General features: G+C 38.0%; 1 protein-coding gene across 1 annotated transcript in view; it reads right to left on the bottom strand.

Moving 5' to 3' along the window:
• Positions 1-21,213: 21,213 nt before the first annotated feature.
• Positions 21,214-24,529, bottom strand: part of LOC130341775 (IgGFc-binding protein-like) — a 74,259-nt gene continuing 70,943 nt past the window's right edge. Inside the window, exons 16-17 of the mRNA XM_056554234.1 lie at positions 24,453-24,507; positions 21,214-21,400 (exon numbers count right to left, since the gene is read on the bottom strand). Of these exons, the coding sequence (XP_056410209.1) occupies positions 24,482-24,507 (26 nt within the window). The 3' untranslated portion in view covers positions 21,214-21,400; positions 24,453-24,481. The remainder of the gene's footprint in view (positions 21,401-24,452; positions 24,508-24,529) is intronic.

Below are 24,529 nucleotides of genomic sequence, written 5' to 3'. Positions count from 1 at the left end.
ACACTACTGTATGGACACTACAAGAGCTGACACTACTGTATGATCACTACAAGGGCTGACACTACTGTATGGACACTACAAGAGCTGACACTACTGTATGATCACTACAAGGGCTGACACTACTGTATGGTCACTACAAGAGCTGACACTACTGTATGATCACTACAAGGGCTGACACTACTGTATGATTACTACAAGGACTGACACTACTGTATGGACACTACAAGGGCTGACACTACTGTATGATCACTACAGGGACTGACACTACTGTATGGTCATTACAAGGACTGACACTACTGTATGGTCTCTACAAGGACTGACACTACTGTATGGACACTACAAGAGCTGACACTACTGTATGATCACTACAAGGGCTGACACTACTGTATGGACACTACAAGAGCTGACACTACTGTATGATCACTACAAGGGCTGACACTACTGTATGGTCACTACAAGAGCTGACACTACTGTATGATCACTACAAGGGCTGACACTACTGTATGATTACTACAAGGACTGACACTACTGTATGGACACTACAAGGGCTGACACTACTGTATGATCACTACAGGGACTGACACTACTGTATGGTCATTACAAGGACTGACACTACTGTATGGACACTACAAGGACTGACACTACTGTATGATTACTAGAATGACTGACACTACTGTATGGACACTACAGGGACTGACACTACTGTATGGTCACTACAAGGACTGACACTACTGTATGGACACTACAAGGACTGACACTACTGTTTGGACACTACAAGGACTGACACTACTGTATGGACACTACAAGGCCTGACACTACTGTATGGACACTACAAGGACTGACACTACTGTATGGACACTACAAGGACTGACACTACTGTATGGTCACTACAAGGACTGACACTACTGTATGGACACTACAAGGACTGACACTACTGTATGGACACTACAAGGCCTGACACTACTGTATGGTCACTACAAGAGCTGACACTACTGTATGGTCACTACAAGAGCTGACACTACTGTATGGACACTACAAGGCTGACACTACTGTATGGTCATTACAAGGGCTGACACTACTGTATGGACACTACAAGGGCTGACACTACTGTATGGACACTACAAGGCCTGACACTACTGTATGGTCTCTACTAGGACTGACACTACTGTATGGTCTCTACTAGGACTGACACTACTGTATGGTCACTACAAGAGCTGACACTACTGTATGGTCTCTACAAGGACTGACACTACTGTATGGTCTCTACAAGGACTGACACTACTGTATGGACACTACAAGGGCTGACACTACTGTATGGACACTACAAGGACTGACACTACTGTATGGACACTACAAGGGCTGACACTACTGTATGGTCTCTACAAGGACTGACACTACTGTATGGACACTACAAGGGCTGACACTACTGTATGGACACTACAAGGACTGACACTACTGTATGGACACTACAAGGGCTGACACTACTGTATGGTCATTACAAGAGCTGACACTACTGTATGGTCACTACAAGAGCTGACACTACTGTATGGTCACTACAAGAGCTGACACTACTGTATGGTCACTACAAGAGCTTACACTACTGTATGGACACTACAAGGGCTGACACTACTGTATGGACACTACAAGAGCTGACACTACTGTATGATCACTACAAGGGCTGACACTACTGTATGGTCACTACAAGAGCTGACACTACTGTATGATCACTACAAGGGCTGACACTACTGTATGATTACTACAAGGACTGACACTACTGTATGGACACTACAAGGGCTGACACTACTGTATGATCACTACAGGGACTGACACTACTGTATGGTCATTACAAGGACTGACACTACTGTATGGACACTACAAGGACTGACACTACTGTATGATTACTAGAATGACTGACACTACTGTATGGACACTACAGGGACTGACACTACTGTATGGTCACTACAAGGACTGACACTACTGTATGGACACTACAAGGACTGACACTACTGTTTGGACACTACAAGGACTGACACTACTGTATGGACACTACAAGGCCTGACACTACTGTATGGACACTACAAGGACTGACACTACTGTATGGACACTACAAGGACTGACACTACTGTATGGTCACTACAAGGACTGACACTACTGTATGGACACTACAAGGACTGACACTACTGTATGGACACTACAAGGCCTGACACTACTGTATGGTCACTACAAGAGCTGACACTACTGTATGGTCACTACAAGAGCTGACACTACTGTATGGTCTCTACAAGGGCTGACACTACTGTATGGTCACTACAAGGACTGACACTACTGTATGGACACTACAAGGCTGACACTACTGTATGGTCATTACAAGGGCTGACACTACTGTATGGACACTACAAGGGCTGACACTACTGTATGGACACTACAAGGCCTGACACTACTGTATGGTCTCTACTAGGACTGACACTACTGTATGGTCTCTACTAGGACTGACACTACTGTATGGTCACTACAAGAGCTGACACTACTGTATGGTCTCTACAAGGACTGACACTACTGTATGGTCTCTACAAGGACTGACACTACTGTATGGACACTACAAGGGCTGACACTACTGTATGGACACTACAAGGACTGACACTACTGTATGGACACTACAAGGGCTGACACTACTGTATGGTCTCTACAAGGACTGACACTACTGTATGGACACTACAAGGGCTGACACTACTGTATGGACACTACAAGGACTGACACTACTGTATGGACACTACAAGGGCTGACACTACTGTATGGTCATTACAAGAGCTGACACTACTGTATGGTCACTACAAGAGCTGACACTACTGTATGGTCACTACAAGAGCTGACACTACTGTATGGTCACTACAAGAGCTTACACTACTGTATGGACACTACAAGGACTGACACTGCTGTATGGTCTCTACAAGGGCTGACACTACTGTATGGTCACTACAAGGACTGAGTCTACTGTATGGACACTACAAGGACTGACACTACTGTATGGTCTCTACAAGGGCTGACACTACTGTATGGTCACTACAAGGACTGACACTACTGTATGGACACTACAAGGCTGACACTACTGTATGGTCATTACAAGGGCTGACACTACTGTATGGACACTACAAGGACTGACACTACTGTATGGACACTACAAGGCCTGACACTACTGTATGGTCACTACAAGAGCTGACACTACTGTATGGTCACTACAAGAGCTGACACTACTGTATGGTCTCTACAAGGGCTGACACTACTGTATGGTCACTACAAGGACTGACACTACTGTATGGACACTACAAGGCTGACACTACTGTATAGTCATTACAAGGGCTGACACTACTGTATGGACACTACAAGGGCTGACACTACTGAGTACAAAGACTGTTTTAGGTTTTTTGTAGATTCAAAGTGACCCAAAGTGACCTGTGATCCGATCTGTTACCATTTGAAATCTCTTCTTCGTTCCCTTCTCTGAGAGTGAAGAACGCTCCTCTTGTCACTACAATATTTACCGTATACACGAGGAGATAATGTTAGTGACATCTCATGTATAATAATCACGCGCTGCACATGGCTGTACTATATGTTTTTGAGTTATACATTGTTTTCGCTTCTGTAAGTCATGAGAGGAAAAGTAAGATTGTCGCATATATGTAGGGGAGGTTTCTACATAGATATTTAGGTTGGGAACTGGCCCCACAATGTCTAAAAACAGATAGAATTGATAGAAACGGTCAAAACCTTATCTGTGATGTCCATGATATAGAAGTCCACTATTGTTAGATGGATGACAACTATACAACCTTAAAACAGTTTAACCCTTGACTGAGTGTTATTTTGCTAGTCGCTAACACCGTCTAGTAAGGAAGTCGTAATATAGGCAATGATCTTAATAGAAAGGCCCATCCAGCTTATTGGAGGATTCCAACTGATGGGGAGTGTAATAGCTGACAAGACTTCAGGTAAATGTGTAGATACACAAAGGGACTGTTACGACAGCAAAGTGGATCCGCTGAACCTGTGTGGATGATGGCGTGGGCTGTACCAGGGAGCGGAGTCTAAGGTGCCGCCGGTTTTCACCAGAGCCCGCCGCAAAGCGGGATGGACTTGCTGTGGCAGGCGGCACCCAGGTCACTACCCCCATATAGGACTCGTCCACACAGGCGGCCGAGGTGTAACGTGGCACAGGTAGGATGAGGCTACACATAGTCAGGACGGGCAGGAGGTCAGGGCTTGCAGCACAGTAGCAAGGTCAGGTCACGTAGCAAGAGGTCAGAAGGCAGGTGGCACGACAGCATGTCTGACCACAGTGCAACTCCTAACAGGGACCACATATAAATCTTATAGATATAAGCCATATAGACAATTTTGTAGATCTTAGATGAATTTCATTATAGAGATTTTATACGTTCTCCAGAACTACTTTACAGCCATAAAAGCTACCTAAGGGCAAGGACCATGACAAGTCAGGGTGAGACACGTGCAACTAGGCCTCATCTGAGATGTCACAGGTAGAAGAAAGATGATGCCCGGCACTCACCAGTAATGCACAGTGAAGATTTATTATGCCATAGTGTAGTACAAGAGTAGAGGGACGCGTTTCGGCGTGGGAGCCTTCCTCAGCTGTCTGCCATAGGCATACTATATCTTCACTGTGCATTACTGGTGAGTGCTGCGTATCATCTTTCTTCTACCTGTGGCTCTACCTCATGCACCACCGAAGAGTCCACAGAAGTGATGACATATCCCTATATTCCTCTGAGATGTCCACATGGTGGCAATATAATGGCTACCATGATGATGCGATGGACTCAGCTTTCCCAGATGCATAAGTTATATCTCACAGTATCTTGGTAGAATACAAATGGCTTCTGATTTGATTAAGACCAATTTAAACATGTGGATTACATTATGTCAATTAATATGGTGAATATTCCTTTTCCCTAATCTCTGAGATGTATAGTTTAGCATATGCATTACGTCTCATTCTTCTTCAGAGAACAAGGCATGTTCTATCCACATCAGTGCAGTCACATGATGCATATAGCATAGTCTATGATAAATCCTTAATTATCTAATTGATATTAATAATATTCCCACAAGGGAACTTGTACCATGTTTCCCTTCAAATTTTAGCATAATCCTGTGTAGTGAGATAGAAGTGGGCAGAGTGTTTACTTATCACATCTATTTTTACATATCTGGAAATAAGATGTTGCCCATTGTGATATCATGAGGTCCCCTCTTTTAGAGTAATATACAACAATATGTATATAATATCTGAATGTTCTATTGTTAAATGGTCACTAACTTATGCTACATGTAGTTCTACTGTAGGTAGTAAACTAAAATACATGTATAATACTTTATTATTATTCTTTATTTATATCTGATTAATATTCATTTATACATCATTGTGTTTATTATTTATTAATTTATGTTTCTTAATTATAACCAATTATACCTGTGTATTATTTTATTATATTGCAAAACGGCCTTCCTAATGTTACTGACATTAAATAGAACCTAATATATCTGAGAAGTAGGTGGATGACTTGTGAATAGCATTATAATTATTTTAATTATTTTATTTAAGGCGATAATTCTTATAATTTTTTATATACCATATTTCATAATTGAGTTATTAGGCCCAGTTAAAATTACCAACAGCTGAAACTACTGTATGGACACTAGAAGAGCTGGCCTTATTGTATGGTCACTGCAAGGGCTAACACTGATGTATGGACACTACAGGGGATGACACTGCTATATGGTCAATACAAGGGCTTACACTATTGTATGGACAACACTATATTTTTATGTATATATATATCAGTGTTGTCTTCATACCAAGGTCTCAATAACTTATCACTTATTACTGTGGGACCCGGATCAGGTTCATGGCGGAGTTATGTCTGTACAGCTCAATGGGCAGGACACAATAAATGGCAGTAGCATAGACATTCTCCGCTTCTCATTTACGTTTGCTTATGTAATTAAGGTCGGAATAAATTATATGAGATCTTCATCACAGTTTGCTATGATATAAGTCACTGCATGCTCTACCAATAGGGGTTAATATGACATCAAATAAATCGGTAAATATTCCAGCTCCACCCCCAAGAACCCCTACCCCTGATCAGCATACAAAGGAGCCACGGTGTCACCTAAATGAGGTGGACCTACCGTACCTGGTGCAGTCACATAGTAGACACTAGAGACTCTTTGTTGTGGTGACCTTGGGGGTCTCAGTGTTAGTCCCTCAAAATGACACATTGCCAGATTATTCTAAGCAATCCTTTTGGGTATGTTAATCGAGTCATTTACTGGACCTATCATAAATTGGGCAAAAATTGGGAAAATATAGCTTACAGAACCATACCATAATTACACATAGAGGCCACAGTCTGCAGGAGCCAGGTACAGGGTGGTCTATATACAACAATATAAAGGGGATCTCAAACATACCCCTCTAAGAGAGTAAACATAAAGGGGTCGTGTAATACAAAAGTCCCCATTTAGTAACTATATAGAACAATTATGTTTTAAGAACTGTTAAGAAAACCTGTAATAACCTTTCCATGTGTAACTCAGAACTTCCAATAGTCTATAAGATCCTAGAATCCTCATCTGCCCAGAACTTGCTGGTCATTATAGTTCATTCATTGGGGTCTCCATACAATGTATCATATGGACTCTCTACATACAAGGCTTCTTGAGGACAGAGACAATGAGTTGGCAGCGTAGGATCACTTACGGCTCCTCACAGTCTGGAGACTTCAGCCAAGAGAAAAGCTTTAATTAAAGTAAATCATTTCGTGAAATTTATTAAGAGTCGTCTGAGGCCGGGAGAGAAGGAAGAGGAGAATCTCCAGTACGTGACTCTGTCCTCCGACACATCCCGCTTCCTTATGAAATCTGACACCGGGGACAAAACCTCAAGTCATTGAAACGGGTAGGTTCACACTGAGGAATTTGGGCGGAAATCAAGCAGAAATTTTCTGCCTCAAAATATTGTTACTTTTCCACAAGAACTCACAGAGATTTCACGTGGGATTTTGCATGGAATTGGTGCGGAATTCGAGCGGAATTCCACACGTTTTCAAGCGGAGGAGAAGAGTATAATATATATATAATCCTCTTTTTTTTTCATTTGGAAATTCCGCGCCATTTCTGCACCATTTCCATGCCAATTCCACGCCAATTCCGCGTGGAAATGATTCTGACTGAAATTTTTTTTTTACATTGATCTCTATGAGAGTAAGGCTAGGTTCAGACTACGGAATTTCCGCTGGAATTTTCGCTTTGAAATTTCCGGCAGAAATTCCGCTTACTATAATGTCTAGTGTAGTGAATGGTTTTCCGTTCAAAAATTCACACTTCAGAATTTGTGAAGCGGAAAATCCGGATGAAAAATCAGCTAGAAAATTTCCGCCTGAAGAAAGGGGTTGCTCTTTCTTCAGACGGAAATCCGAGCGGAACACATAGCAGTCTATAGGAGACTGCAGTGTCCGCGCGGTCCTAGCGCCAACTAATTCAGTCGGCGCAGGCGGAACTCGGAATCTTGGGGCGGAAATTTTCTGCCCGGAGATTCCGTAGTCTGAACCTAGCCTAAGACGCTGATTCCGCCTGAAAGAAAGAACATGTTTCTTCAAGCGGAACAGACTTCCTGGTCAGAATTCTGCTTGAGGAAATTCCTCAGTGTGAACTGAGGGGCAGAAATTCTGTACAACTCTCTGGGGATTTTCACTGCTGAATGATTTGGAGAGGAAAAAGTGAGCAGAATTACTCGTGGAAATTCCTCTCCAAATCCTCAGTGTGAACATACCCTAAGTTGAACTTTAAGTTTCATTCTACTCTATTCTTTGTAGTTTTCAATTCTTTTCCTAATAGCTGCAATGGTCAACATACAACACAACAACAAGATGGCAGTGGCCAAATACTTTCTTTCTTATATAACTGTTCACCATAATTGCTAAATATGTAGATTTATTCTCCAGATTTCTATGCCCTCCTCCAGACTCCTCTATCGTTCTCCTCTTCAGACTCATCTGTCCTCCTCCTCTTCATCCTCCAGACCCTTCTGTCCTTTTCCTCCAGACCCTCCTGTCCTCCTCTTTCAGACTCCTCTATTCTCCTCCAGAGTCCTCTGTCCTCCTCCTCCATACCACTCTGTCCTCCCCAGACTCAAGACTCCTCTGTCCTTCTCCAGTCTCCTCTGCCCCCTCTCTCTCTCTCTTCTAGACCCCTCTACTCCTCCTCCAGACTTCTCTGTCCCCTCTGGACTCCTCTGTGAAGGACTGGTGGGAATTGTAGTAAAGCAGGAGGTGGTGAAAAGGTGGCAGATGTAGTACCCAGCAGACAGCAGGAGGTGGCAGACTGGTGGCAGTTGTAGTTGTCAGTACAGCAAAAGGTGGTGGACTGGTTGGGCTGTAGTATCCAGCGTACAGCAGGGGTGGTGTTAGTAATGTCTAATCATACGGCACAGTAGGTATCACTTCCACACTGACATACCTGATTCATTTTTTTTTACACATTCTACTTTTCAGAGTTACAACAGGACAATAAAGATCAATAATCTGTACAGAGTGAGGGAACGTTCACACATACAAGATTTGATGCGCAGGATTTGTAACACCGATTAGAAGCGGTGCTCAGTCATATAGTTTACATTGAAATCTGCAGCAGAAAATCCTGCCCATCAAATCTGCGTACGTGTGAACGTACCCTATAGAAGGTTTATTTTTATTTTTTAAATCAGAAAAGTTGTGTTTTTTTTTACTTTTAAAATAAAATAAAATTGACAATAGAACAATGAAGAATCTCATCTTTAAACTCCTCTTCATCATCCTCCTCCTTTTCATCATCCTCCTCTACATCATCCTATTCCTCTTCATCATCCTTCTCCTCTTCATCATCCTCCTCCCCTTCATCATCCTTCTCCTCTTCATCATCTTTCTCCTCCTCTTCATCCTCCTCCTCCTCCTCTTCATCCTATTCCTCTTCATCCTCTTCCTCCTCTTCATCCTATTCCTCTTCATCCTCTTCCTCCTCTTCATAATCCTCCTCCTCTTCATCATCCTCCTCCTTCTCTTCATCCTCCTCCTCCTCTTCATCATCTTCCTCATCATCATCATGCTCCTTCTCTTTATCCTCCTCCTCTTCATCCTCCTCTTCATCCTCATCTTCCTCTTCCTCATCATCCTCCTTCTCTTTATCCTCCTCCTCTTCATCCTCCTCTTCATCCTCCTCCTCTTCATCCTCATCTTCCTCTTCATCATCATCCTCCTTCTCTTTATCCTCCTTCTCTTCATTCTCCTCTTCATCCTCATCTTCCTCTTCATCATCATCCTCCTTCTCTTTATCCTCCTTCTCTTCATTCTCCTCTTCATCCTCCTCTTCATCCTCCTCTTCATCCTCCTCCTCGTCTTCATCCTCCTCCTCATCCTCTTCCTCTTCATCATCATCCTCCTTCTCTTCATCATCCTCCTTCTCTTCATCATCCTCCTCCTCTTCATCATCTTTCTCCTCCTCTTCGTCCTCCTCCTCCTCTTCATCATCCTCCTCCTCTTCATCATCTTCCTCGTCATCATCATCCTCTTCATCATTATCCTCCTTCTCTTCATTCTCCTCTTCATTCTCCTCTTCATCCTCCTCCTCCTCTTCATCCTCCTCCTCGTCTTCATCCTCCTCCTCATCCTCTTCATCATCATCCTCCTTCTCTTCATCATCTTTCTCCTCCTCTTCATCATCTTTCTCCTCCTCTTTGTCCTCCTCCTCCTCTTCATCCTCCTTCTCATCCTCTTCATCATCATCCTCCTTCTCTTCATCATCTTTCTCCTCCTCTTCATCATCTTTCTCCTCCTCTTTGTCCTCCTCCTCCTCTTCATCCTCCTATTCATCATCCTACAGTGGGGATGAAAAGTTTGGGCCCCCATGTAAACATTAGTATTAATGTGCATAAAGAAGCCAAGGAAAGATGGAAAGATCTCCAAAAGGCATCAGATTACAGATTAGGGAGCACATGTGTAGAAGGGAACAGAGAAAAAAGAGAAAGAAGAGAGAGGCGCTCACTAAGTGCAGTCATTTCCCAATCAGCTTTAAAATGCACATATATAGGTATATAGGGGGAGATTTACCAAAACCTGCCCAGAGGAAAAATTGCTAAGTTGCCCATAGCAACCAATCAGATCGCTTCTTTCATTTCTCACAGGCCTCTTTATAAATGAAAGCAGTGCTCTGATTGGTTGCTATGGACAACTCAGCAACTTTGCACCAATAGTGTACTCAGAACAAAGGTGAGAATGCTCAGCCGGCACAACACTGTAAAGCACATGTATGAGTCAGTCCTTGCAGGAGCCTTGCGTCCCGGTCCGGGCATCAATGATGGCGGTCAGGCGAATTCATGCAATGGAGAGGTATAGACCTTTCTCTGTTAAGGATCGCACAGCAGCGCTTGCAGGGAAGCTGCCTGTCATATATTTTTAGGTTTATTGGTTTAAAACACAAACACTGGTAAAATGCAGAGACAACGTGTTTCGCAAGGATCCCCTTGCTTCGTCAGGTCTGGGGGGGCACAGGGATAGGGAGATTTAAATACACATAGGGAATCTGACAAGACGGGGGTGACGTCACAGGTACATCTAAGGACATGCGCATTACTGCAATGGGTTAAAAAACACATATGTTCATCAAAGTTCTGGAATAGATATAGTGACAGATACATGACAGAGAAATCCACAGTTCATTTCTTGCGGCTTTGCGAGTGAAGTTGCGATTGGAGAGAAAAGACTGCTATTATTCTGTGAGCTCCGATGCGCTCACTGCTTGCAGTTCTAGCTGTACTAAAACAGATAAGAGGGGACACAGCGCTCCATGGTGTAGTAAAAGATAAACCTGTGATAGAGTAAAAATGACACCGCTCACCTATAATAGTCGTGTATCCACATACACAACAATGGTGAGCGCATATAGTGGTGGTGTCCGCAGCCGACCGGTCAGACGTGGAGATCAAGGAGGAACACCGGTCCAAATGTGGCGCTGGACACAGGCGATCACACAATTGGATAAAAGCAATGGTAGTTTATTTTCCCATCATGCATGATTGTCCAGCGACACATTTAAGCTAGTGTTCCTCCTTGAAGGAAGCTATCTGATCGAGCTGTCAGCTGTGACTAGCTTCATTAAATACATCTCCAGAGTATTGGTGGCCGAGGTTACGTATGGGCAGCCGGGGGGGACTGCTCACACAGTAAGTTCCCCAGTCTTCTTTATTGTGCTGTAGCATCCTGTTCACACTGGCGTGGTGCTGTGCGGCGTCCGTGGCGCCGTGTCTGCGGGGGGTGCGGCCCATAGACTGGTTTGAGTGGCATTGGGGCCGCTCTGCCGGTGGGTCGTTCCCCCCTGTGGGCATTGGCGTCGCGGCGGTGGTGGTCGCCACCCGGTGCTGCGCCATTTTATGCTAGGGACGTTAGGGACCCACTCTGGATAGGCGGCCTTGACGTGGCGAGTGGGCTTGTACTTTTTGATCATAAATGTATATAACAACCTGTTAGTTTTTGATATTGTGCTGAGAAGCGATCAGATCATTATACAAGATTGTAGATGTGCGATCATGTCTGTCTCTTCCTGACTTCTTTATTGTTTGTTTTATTTCGGAGGAGTATTTTCTGATACTCTGCTCTACATCTTCACCAATGCTCATATCATTTTCATGTTCCGATGAGGCTGCACTTATGATTTGTGGGTTCTATTAAAGGGGTATTCCGGGAAAAAACTTTTTTATATATCAACTGGATCCAGAAAATTGAACAGATTTGTAAATTACTTCTATTAAAAAAATCTTAATTCTTTCAGTACTTATGAGCTTCTGAAGTTAATGTTGTTCTTTTCTGTCTAAATCCTCTCTGATGACACATGTCTCGGGAACCGCCGAGTTTAGAAGAGGTTTGCTATGAGGATTTAAGTCTAAACTGGGCGGTTCCTGAGACAGGTGTCATCAGAGAGGACTTAGACAGAAAAGAACAACTCAACTTCTGCAGCTCATAAGTACTGAAAGGATAAAGATTTTAAGGCAAGACAAAACGCTCCTATTATGCTTAATTATACTTCTTTACTGACACAGCAGCAACCATATATTGTATAGAGAAAAAAGAAAAAACATTTTTTACATATGTAATGCAAACAAACATGAATCCTAGGATGTAACCTAGTATGCTATATGGTCATCCAATCAGTCCACAGCCCAGGTAATACAGGTCATTGGCCCACAGGTATCTTCCTCTTCTTTGCTGCTCAGCAGTTATATTCAGATAAGTGTTTTTTGCTCTCTGCAATAATAATCTCACAATGTAATTTTAGTCTTCATGTCATTTATATGCAGCTAATTTCTCTCGTTTTACCAAAGATATATGCTTTCTATAGCTTTAGTTATTTAATTAATTATATCTTTCATTCATTTATTCATTTTCTAATTTACTTCCTTGCTGTTTTTTTCTCAGTTAATTGTTTAATTATCTACCCCCTTGTATAGTAATCGTTACTCTCTTCATTAGTTTCGTTTTCCTTTCATACTATTGTTGCGCTCTGAACGGCTAATTCATACGCTTACCGGTTGCTATTAGCGCCACTCTCTGCTCCCACACCTTCCGTCCGCATCTATTATTCATTCCATTTACTCTACAGGTTAATTAAGCATTTTTCTTATTCCCTGAGCCGCCGCCGCCGCCTCCATCTTAGGTCCGGCTCGAGCGCGTCTCTCTCTTCAAATCTCGCGATACCCGGCAGTGAGGTGATCTCCTGTCAGGGTAGAACGAGATTTCTGTCATTCTCCTCAGGACGGCAGAGAGTGTACAACGCACGGTCACTTGTTACAGTGTTTCAGCATACAATTGATATACTTCATATCCTTTTTCTTCAAAACTTCTTTTCTTTTCATTCCTAGTGTTACACTGCCATCTAGTGGTAATAGTTTATATTACATGTTTAAAAAAATTATAAGATATTTTTACCTCACAATTGATTAGCCCTATCCTATATATATCGCTGTGGGTATACGCAGGTGTATGTGTGTGTGTGTGTATACATATATGTACGCACACATATGTATATACCCATATACAGCTTTACTATTATCATTCCTCTTATTTTATAAGTGAGAATTAATTTTAATTAATTTTAGTTAATATTCAATATATATTTAATTACGGTCCTTAATAGCGTTATTTCCTTAACTTTTTTCCTCACAGTATATTCATTTGTCATACCTTCCCTCTATTTCTTCCAAACATGTCTGAGGAAAATAAAAGCATGACTGATCCTTCACAGGATCGCATTCAAGCAATGGTGGACGCATCAGTGTCTAAATCTGTGCAAGCAGCCATTGTGACATTACAAGATACCATCACTAAATCTATGAATTTGGTACTTGCCCGTACCACCCCTCAAAATCCTTTGGATTTACCGCCTCAAACCCCATCCGACCAATATTGGTCACCTAAGGAATCAGTCGATGAACTAGCTAGAGGTTTTAAGGGACCCGGAAAGTCCAAATCCAAAAAACGTCACCTGTCTGTAGGTCCTTATGCTACAGATATCTGAACATGTATCATCTAAATCTCTATCTAATGATTCTGCCCCTATACGGGGACCTAATCCACCTGATAATTCATCCTCTACCCTTGAAGAGGCCCATTCCTCTAAAGGAAAAAGAGTGGATTTTAGATCCAAACCAGACTCCTACAGGGACTCCACATCTGATGAGTCCGATCATTCGGACATAGAAGATATGGATGACATCCTATATATATCTGAGGAAGGTGGCTCAGCCAATGACGACCCTGTTTTACAGGAAGACACCAATACAGGTGACCCTAATGACCCCTTTTTCGATCCCTCTTTGATATATCATCCTCGTTCGGGGGAATGGTTACCCGATCCTAAGGTAGCCGAATATTTGGCCATGTGGGTATTTAAATCCCTAGATAAGGCATCTAGAAGCAAATTGAAATCAGAGTGTCCTCGGCCATCCCTGCCACACAATTCCTCGGCCACCCCTGAGTTGGATCCCCTACTCAATAAATTTTTATTTAAAACCGGAAAGAATCCAAAAAAAGGGGATCGACCGCAGCTTCAAAGCTTGCCAGGAAGAACTCATGGACTTATTAGGTCCTTTAACAAAAATCCTAAATTTAGCTGAAATAGCTACAAATTCTAACTCTCCAGTGGATACGGAAACATTAAAGGGATGGGCTCAAAGAGCGATATGCTTATTCGGCAATGCCAATGCTGCCCTCTCTACTGAGAGAAAAAGATCTATAATGATGAAGATCGACCCACAACTAACTAATTTGGCCTCTACAGAGCCTCCTAACCCTACTAAGGGTTTATTATTCGGAGATGAGGTCATCAAAGAAATGAATAAATACGTAGGATTGTTCTCATCTTTAAGTAAAGCGCAGGTCTCAATGAAAAAGGTCTCTCAGAAGATTTTTGGAAAGGCTGGAAGAGGTAGGGGCCGCTCTTCCAGCCGTCCAAACCAGTATAGACCCCATTACAGAACCCCATACAGGAGGAGTAGATTGTAGTGTCCTGTCTATTATTATTATTATACAGGAGGAGTAGACTGTAGTGTCCTGTCTATTATTATTATTATTATTATACAGGAGGAGTAGACTGTAGTGTCCTGTCTATTATTATTATTATTATACAGGAGGAGTAGACTGTAGTGTCCTGTCTATTATTATTATTATACAGGAGGAGTAGACTGTAGTGTCCTGTCTATTATTATTATTATACAGGAGGAGTAGACTGTAGTGTCCTGTCTATTATTATTATTATTATTATTATACAGGAGGAGTAGACTGTAGTGTCCTGTCTATTATTATTATTATACAGGAGGAGTAGACTGTAGTGCCCTGTCTATTATTATTATTATTATTATACAGGAGGAGTAGACTGTAGTGTCCTGTCTATTATTATTATTATTATTATTATTATTATTATTATACAGGAGGAGTAGACTGTAGTGTCCTGTCTATTATTATTATTATACAGGAGGAGTAGACTGTAGTGTCCTGTCTATTATTATTATTATTATTATTATTATACAGGAGGAGTAGACTGTAGTGTCCTGTCTATTATTATTATTATTATTATTATTATTATTATTATACAGGAGGAGTAGACTGTAGTGTCCTGTCTATTATTATTATACAGGAGGAGTAGGCTGTAGTGTCCTGTCTATTATTATTATTATTATACAGGAGGAGTAGACTGTAGTGTCCTGTCTATTATTATTATTATTATTATTATTATTATTATTATTATACAGGAGGAGTAGACTGTAGTGTCCTGTCTATTATTATTATACAGGAGGAGTAGGCTGTAGTGTCCTGTCTATTATTATTATTATTATACAGGAGGAGTAGACTGTAGTGTCCTGTCTATTATTATTATTATTATTATTATTATTATTATTATTATTATACAGGAGGAATAGACTGTAGTGTCCTGTCTATTATTATTATTATACAGGAGGAGTAGACTGTAGTGTCCTGTCTATTATTATTATTATACAGGAGGAGTAGACTGTAGTGTCCTGTCTATTATTATTATTATTATTATACAGGAGGAGTAGACTGTAGTGTCCTGTCTATTATTATTATACAGGAGGAGTAGACTGTAGTGTCCTGTCTATTATTATTATTATTATTATTATACAGGAGGAGTAGACTGTAGTGTCCTGTCTATTATTATTATTATACAGGAGGAGTAGACTGTAGTGTCCTGTCTATTATTATTATTATTATTATACAGGAGGAGTAGACTGTAGTGTCCTGTCTATTATTATTATTATACAGGAGGAGTAGACTGTAGTGTCCTGTCTATTATTATTATTATTATTATTATACAGGAGGAGTAGACTGTAGTGTCCTGTCTATTATTATTACTATACAGGAGGAGTAGGCTGTAGTGTCCAGTCTATTATTATTATTATTATAATACAGGAGGAGTAGACTGTAGTGTCCTGTCTATTATTATTATACAGGAGGAGTAGACTGTAGTGTCCTGTCTATTATTATTATTATACAGGAGGAGTAGACTGTAGTGTCCTGTCTATTATTATTATTATACAGGAGGAGTAGACTGTAGTGTCCTGTCTATTATTATTATTATACAGGAGGAGTAGACTGTTGTGTCCTGTCTATTATTATTAGTATTATTATTATTATTACTATTATTATTATTATTATTATACAGGAGGAGTAGACTGTTGTGTCCTGTCTATTATTATTATTATTATTATTATTATTATTATTATTATACAGGAGGAGTAGACTGTAGTGTCCTGTCTATTATTATTATTATTATTATTATTATTATTATTATACAGGAGGAGTAGACTGTAGTGTCCTGTCTATTATTATTATTATACAGGAGGAGTAGACTGTAGTGTCCTGTCTATTATTATTATTATACAGGAGGAGTAGGCTGTAGTGTCCAGTCTATTATTATTATTATTATAATACAGGAGGAGTAGACTGTAGTGTCCTGTCTATTATTATTATACAGGAGGAGTAGACTGTAGTGTCCTGTCTATTATTATTATACAGGAGGAGTAGACTGTAGTGTCCTGTCTATTATTATTATACAGGAGGAGTAGACTGTAGTGTCCTGTCTATTATTATTATTATACAGGAGGAGTAGACTGTAGTGTCCTGTCTATTATTATTATTATACAGGAGGAGTAGACTGTAGTGTCCTGTCTATTATTATTATTATACAGGAGGAGTAGACTGTAGTGTCCTGTCTATTATTATTATTATACAGGAGGAGTAGACTGTTGTGTCCTGTCTATTATTATTATTATTATTATTATTATTATTATTACTATTATTATTATTATTATTATTATTATACAGGAGGAGTAGACTGTAGTGTCCTGTCTATTATTATTATTATACAGGAGGAGTAGACTGTAGTGTCCTGTCTATTATTATTATTATACAGGAGGAGTAGACTGTTGTGTCCTGTCTATTATTATTATTATTATTATTATTATTATACAGGAGGAGTAGACTGTAGTGTCCTGTCTATTATTATTATTATTATTATTATTATTATTATACAGGAGGAGTAGACTGTAGTGTCCTGTCTATTATTATTATTATACAGGAGGAGTAGACTGTAGTGTCCTGTCTATTATTATTATTATTATTATTATTATTATACAGGAGGAGTAGACTGTAGTGTCCTGTCTATTATTATTATTATACAGGAGGAGTAGACTGTTGTGTCCTGTCTATTATTATTATTATACAGGAGGAGTAGACTGTAGTGTCCTGTCTATTCTTATTATTATTATTATACAGGAGGAGTAGACTGTAGTGTCCTGTCTATTATTATTATTATTATACAGGAGGAGTAGACTGTAGTGTCCTGTCTATTATTATTATTATTATTATTATTATTATACAGGAGGAGTAGACTGTAGTGTCCTGTCTATTATTATTATTATTATTATTATACAGGAGGAGTAGACTGTAGTGTCCTGTCTATTATTATTATTATTATTATTATTATACAGGAGGAGTAGACTGTAGTGTCCTGTCTATTATTATTATTATTATTATTATACAGGAGGAGTAGACTGTAGTGTCCTGTCTATTATTATTATTATTATTATTATTATACAGGAGGAGTAGACTGTAGTGTCCTGTCTATTATTATTATTATACAGGAGGAGTAGACTGTAGTGTCCTGTCTATTATTATTATTATTATTATTATTATTATACAGGAGGAGTAGACTGTAGTGTCCTGTCTATTATTATTATTATTATTATACAGGAGGAGTAGACTGTAGTGTCCTGTCTATTATTATTATTATTATACAGGAGGAGTAGACTGTAGTGTCCTGTCTATTATTATTATTATACAGGAGGAGTAGACTGTAGTGTCCTGTCTATTATTATTATTATTATTATACAGGAGGAGTAGACTGTAGTGTCCTGTCTATTATTATTATTATTATTATTATTATTATACAGGAGGAGTAGACTGTAGTGTCCTGTCTATTATTATTATTATTATACAGGAGGAGTAGACTGTAGTGTCCTGTCTATTATTATTATACAGGAGGAGTAGACTGTAGTGTCCTGTCTATTATTATTATTATTATACAGGAGGAGTAGTCTGTAGTGTCCTGTCTATTATTATTATTATTATTATTATTATTATACAGGAGGAGTAGACTGTAGTGTCCTGTCTATTATTATTATTATTATTATTATTATTATTATTATTATACAGGAGGAGTAGACTGTAGTGTCCTGTCTATTATTATTATTATACAGGAGGAGTAGTCTGTAGTGTCCTGTCTATTATTATTATTATTATTATTATTATTATACAGGAGGAGTAGACTGTAGTGTCCTGTCTATTATTATTATACAGGAGGAGTAGACTGTAGTGTCCTGTCTATTATTATTATACAGGAGGAGTAGACTGTAGTGTCCTGTCTATTATTATTATTATTATTATACAGGAGGAGTAGACTGTAGTGTCCTGTCTATTATTATTATTATACAGGAGGAGTAGACTGTAGTGTCCTGTCTATTATTATTATTATACAGGAGGAGAAGACTGTAGTGTCCTGTCTATTATTATTATACAGGAGGAGTAGACTGTAATGTCCTGTCTATTATTATTATTATACAGGAGGAGTAGACTGTAGTGTCCTGTCTATTATTATTATTATTATTATTATTATACAGGAGGAGTAGACTGTAGTGTCCTGTCTATTATTATTATTATTATACAGGAGGAGTAGACTGTAGTGTCCTGTCTATTATTATTATTATTATACAGGAGGAGTAGACTGTAGTGTCCTGTCTATTATTATTATTATACAGGAGGAGTAGACTGTAGTGTCCTGTCTATTATTATTATTATTATACAGGAGGAGTAGACTGTAGTGTCCTGTCTATTATTATTATTACTATTATACAGGAGGAGTAGACTGTAGTGTCCTGTCTATTATTATTATTATTATTATTATTATACAGGAGGAGTAGACTGTAGTGTCCTGTCTATTATTATTATTATTATTATACAGGAGGAGTAGACTGTAGTGCCTTGTCTATTATTATTATTATACAGGAGGAGTAGACTGTAGTGTCCTGTCTATTATTATTATTATTATTATTATTATTATTATACAGGAGGAGTAGACTGTAGTGCCTTGTCTATTATTATTATTATACAGGAGGAGTAGACTGTAGTGTCCTGTCTATTATTATTATTATTATTATTATTATTATTATTATTATACAGGAGGAGTAGACTGTAGTGTCCTGTCTATTATTATTATTATACAGGAGGAGTAGACTGTAGTGTCCTGTCTATTATTATTATTATTATTATACAGGAGGAGTAGACTGTAGTGTACTGTCTATTATTATTATTATACAGGAGGTGTAGACTGTAGTGTCCTGTCTATTATTATTATTATTATTATTATTATACAGGAGGAGTAGACTGTAGTGTCCTGTCTATTATTATTATACAGGAGGAGTAGACTGTAGTGTCCTGTCTATTATTATTATTATACAGGAGGAGTAGACTGTAGTGTCCTGTCTATTATTATTATTATTATTATTATACAGGAGGAGTAGACTGTAGTGTCCTGTCTATTATTATTATTATTATTATACAGGAGGAGTAGACTGTAGTGTCCTGTCTATTATTATTATTATTATTATTATTATTATACAGGAGGAGTAGACTGTAGTGTCCTGTCTATTATTATTATTATTATTATTATACAGGAGGAGTAGACTGTAGTGTCCTGTCTATTATTATTATTATTATTATTATACAGGAGGAGTAGACTGTAGTGTCCTGTCTATTATTATTATTATTATACAGGAGGAGTAGACTGTAGTGTCCTGTCTATTATTATTATTATACAGGAGGAGTAGACTGTAGTGTCCTGTCTATTATTATTATTATTATTATTATTATTATTATACAGGAGGAGTAGACTGTAGTGTCCTGTCTATAATTATTATTATTATTTTACAGGAGGAGTAGACTGTAGTGTCCTGTCTATTATTATTATTATTATTATTATACAGGAGGAGTAGGCTGTAGTGTCCTGTCTATTATTATTATTATTATTACACAGGAGGAGTAGACTGTAGTGTCCTGTCTATTATTATTATTATTATTATTATTATTATTATACAGGAGGAGTAGACTGTAGTGTCCTGTCTATAATTATTATTATTATTTTACAGGAGGAGTAGACTGTAGTGTCCTGTCTATTATTATTATTATTATTATTATACAGGAGGAGTAGGCTGTAGTGTCCTGTCTATTATTATTATTATTATACAGGAGGAGTAGACTGTAGTGTCCTGTCTATTATTATTATTATTATTATACAGGAGGAGTAGACTGTAGTGTCCTGTCTATTATTATACAGGAGGAGTAGACTGTAGTGTCCTGTCTATTATTATTATTATTATTATACAGGAGGAGTAGACTGTAGTGTCCTGTCTATTATTATTATTATTATTATTATACAGGAGGAGTAGACTGTAGTGTCCTATTATTATTATTATACAGGAGGAGTAGACTGTAGTGTCCTGTCTATTATTATTATTATTATACAGGAGGAGTAGACTGTAGTGTCCTGTCTATTATTATTATTATACAGGAGGAGTAGACTGTAGTGTCCTGTCTATTATTATTATTATACAGGAGGAGTAGGCTGTAGTGTCCTGTCTATTATTATTATTATTATTATACAGGAGGAGTAGACTGTAGTGTCCTGTCTATTATTATTATTATTATACAGGAGGAGTAGGCTGTAGTGTCCTGTCTATTATTATTATTATTATACAGGAGGAGTAGACTGTAGTGTCCTGTCTATTATTATTATTATACAGGAGGAGTAGACTGTAGTGTCCTGTCTATTATTATTATTATTATTATTATACAGGAGGAGTAGACTGCAGTGTCCTGTCTATTATTATTATTATTATACAGGAGGAGTAGACTGTAGTGTCCTGTCTATTATTATTATTATACAGGAGGAGTAGGCTGTAGTGTCCAGTCTATTATTATTTGTATCATCCTATAGAATAATAATGACTTCTCCGGATCTGATTGTATCATTTTGTTTATTGCTTTCAGTAAATTTTTGGTTATTACAGATTTATCAGGAAAGTGAAATCATTTATTAGAATTTTTCAGTAGAAGAAAATTGTCGTCCTCCATATTGTGATTTGTCATTGATGTCAGGAGACGACTTTCCTCCATCTCCTGGTAACATCCGGAATTACACGTCTCAGGTCACGGAGCCTGCGCTATAGAGACAGGAGATCATGTTATAGATGTGAGATGGATAGATATGAGAGAGATAGATAGATGGATAGATAGATACGTATGAGATAGATAGATAGATACATATGAGATAGATAGATAGATACATATGAGATAGATAGATAGATAGATATGAGATAGATAGATAGATAGATATGAGATAGATAGATAGATAGATAGATAGATATGAGATAGATAGATAGATATGAGATAGATAGATAGATAGATAGATAGATACATATGAGATAGATAGATAGATACATATGAGATAGATAGATAGATACATATGAGATAGATAGATAGATACATATGAGATAGATAGATAGATAGATATGAGATAGATAGATAGATATATAGATACATATGAGATAGATAGATAGATAGATAGATAGATAGGAGATAGATAGATAGCTACATATGAGATAGATAGATAGATAGATAGATACATATGAGATAGATAGATAGATAGATAGAGAGATAGATAGATAGATAGGAGATAGATAGATAGATAGATAGATAGATATGAGATAGATAGATAGATAGGAGATAGATAGATAGCTACATATGAGATAGATAGATAGATAGATACATATGAGATAGATAGATATGAGATAGATAGATGTGAGATAGATAGAAATGAGAGAGATAGATATTAGATAGATAGAGAGATAGATGTGAGATAGATATGAGATAGATACATAGATGGATATGAGAGAGATAGATGTGAGATAGATATGAGATAGATATGAGATAGATAGATAGATATGAGAGAGATAGATATGAGATAGATAGATAGATAGATAGATAGATAGATAGATATGAGAGAGATAGATATGAGATAGATAGATATGAGATAGATAGATAGATAGATAGATAGATATGAGATAGATAGATAGATAGATAGATAGATATATATGAGTGAGATAGATAGATATGAGATAGATATGAGATAGATAGAGAGATAGATATGAGATAGATAGATATGAGATAGATAGATAGATAGATATGAGAGAGATGGATATGAGAGAGATAGATATGAGATAGATATGATAGATGTATATGAGGTAGATATGATAGATGTATATGAGATAGATAGATATTAGATAGATATGTGAGATAGATAGATATGAGATAGATATGAGATAGATAGATATGAGATAGATAGATATGAGATAGATAGATAGATAGATAGATAGATATGAGAGAGATCGATATGAGATAGATAGATAGATAGATATGAGTGAGATAGATATAAAATAGATAGATATGAGATAGATAGAGAGATAGATATGAGATAGATAGATATGAGATAGATATGAGATAGATAGATATGAGATAGATAGATATGAGATAGATAGATATGAGATAGATAGATATGAGATAGATAGATAGATAGATAGATAGATATGAGATAGATAGATAGATAGATAGATATGAGATAGATAGAGAGATAGATATGAGATAGATAGATATGATATATATAGATATGAGATAGATATGAGAGAGATGGATATGAGAGAGATAGATATGAGATCGATATTATAGATGTATATGAGATAGATAGATAATAGATAGATATGTGAGATAGATAGATAGATACAATGCAAATAAAAACGGCACAACCAATATCCAGAAGAAAAGTGAAATTAGGGGTGCCCGCATAGCTGGAACCTGGGTCCGTCGGTTCCTCAATCCAAACAATAGTAAATAAGATGCAGCACTCCACAAGTTGCAAAGAAGGTGGTTTTATTCCATCATGTGCATAGACAACGTTTCACCAGCCTCTCGCTGGCTTTTTCAAGTGAATCATAGTGATACTGGTGGGTATTTATAGACCGCCCACCAGGTCATGTGACATAGGTAATACATGATTGACATATGTAAACAAAGAAGTCATAAAAGAAAATTGTGCAATCAATAATGTAAACCATCATATATACAGTGTTAAATTCATATATAAACATCCGATCATCATCTGGTATAAGAATATCAGTATTACGCATAGTAAATCAAAAGTGCAGGGTAGAGTCTCACTGACAGGCAGAGGAACTCTTCTGAGCATGCGTCAGCCACGGCTCGGTCCGCAGTCGGGTTGCCATGGATGCGAGGACGCGCTCCAGACCCGGAAATACTTCTACTCCACAGCGATGCACACACTGCATCCGGCGCTTTGGCGCCTGTGATCGGGAAACATCGCGGCAGGACCCCGGAAGGCATTCACGTCTTGGCACGTAATTATTGATCACTATACTGCACTTTTGATTTACTATGCGTAATACTGATATTCTTATACCAGATGATGATTGGATGTTTATATATGAATTTAACACTGTATATATGATGGTATATATGATGGTTTATATATGAATGTAACACTGTATATATGATGGTTGCACAATTTTCTTTTATGACTTCTTTGTTTACATATGTCAATCATGTATTACCTATGTCACATGACCTGGTGGGCGGTCTATAAATACCCACCAGTATCACTATGATTCACTTGAAAAAGCCAGCGTGAGGCTGGTGAAACGTTGTCTATGCACATGATGGAATAAAACCACCTTTCTTTGCAACTTGTGGAGTGCTGCATCATATTTACTATTGTTTAGATAGATAGATACATAGATAGATAGATATGAGATGGATAGATAGATATTAGATAGATAGAGAGATAGATGGGAGATCGATGTGAGATAGATATCAGATAGATAGATAGATAGATAGATATGTGATAGATAGATATGAGATAGATAGATATGAGATTGATAGATAGATATGAGATAGATATGTGATAGATAGATATGAGATTGATAGATAGATATGAGATTGATAGATAGATATGAGATTGATATGAGATAGATATGTGATAGATAGATATGAGATTGATAGATAGATATGAGATTGATAGATAGATATGAGATAGATAGATAGATAGATAGATAGATATGAGATAGATAGATAGATAGATGTGATATAACTATGTGATATAGATAAGGAGATATAAAGATAGATATGAGATAGATAAATACTCACATGGTGTAAACCATCACGGCGGTTGAACTCTACTTTTTATCGTCATCTAGGAATTCTACAATAATAATCACAGATAT

Source organism: Hyla sarda, unplaced genomic scaffold, assembly GCF_029499605.1.
Source record: "Hyla sarda isolate aHylSar1 unplaced genomic scaffold, aHylSar1.hap1 scaffold_627, whole genome shotgun sequence".
NCBI lineage: Eukaryota > Metazoa > Chordata > Amphibia > Anura > Hylidae > Hyla > Hyla sarda.
The sequence above is the reverse complement of the archived record's forward strand: the minus strand, read 5'-3'. Positions and strand labels throughout refer to the sequence as shown.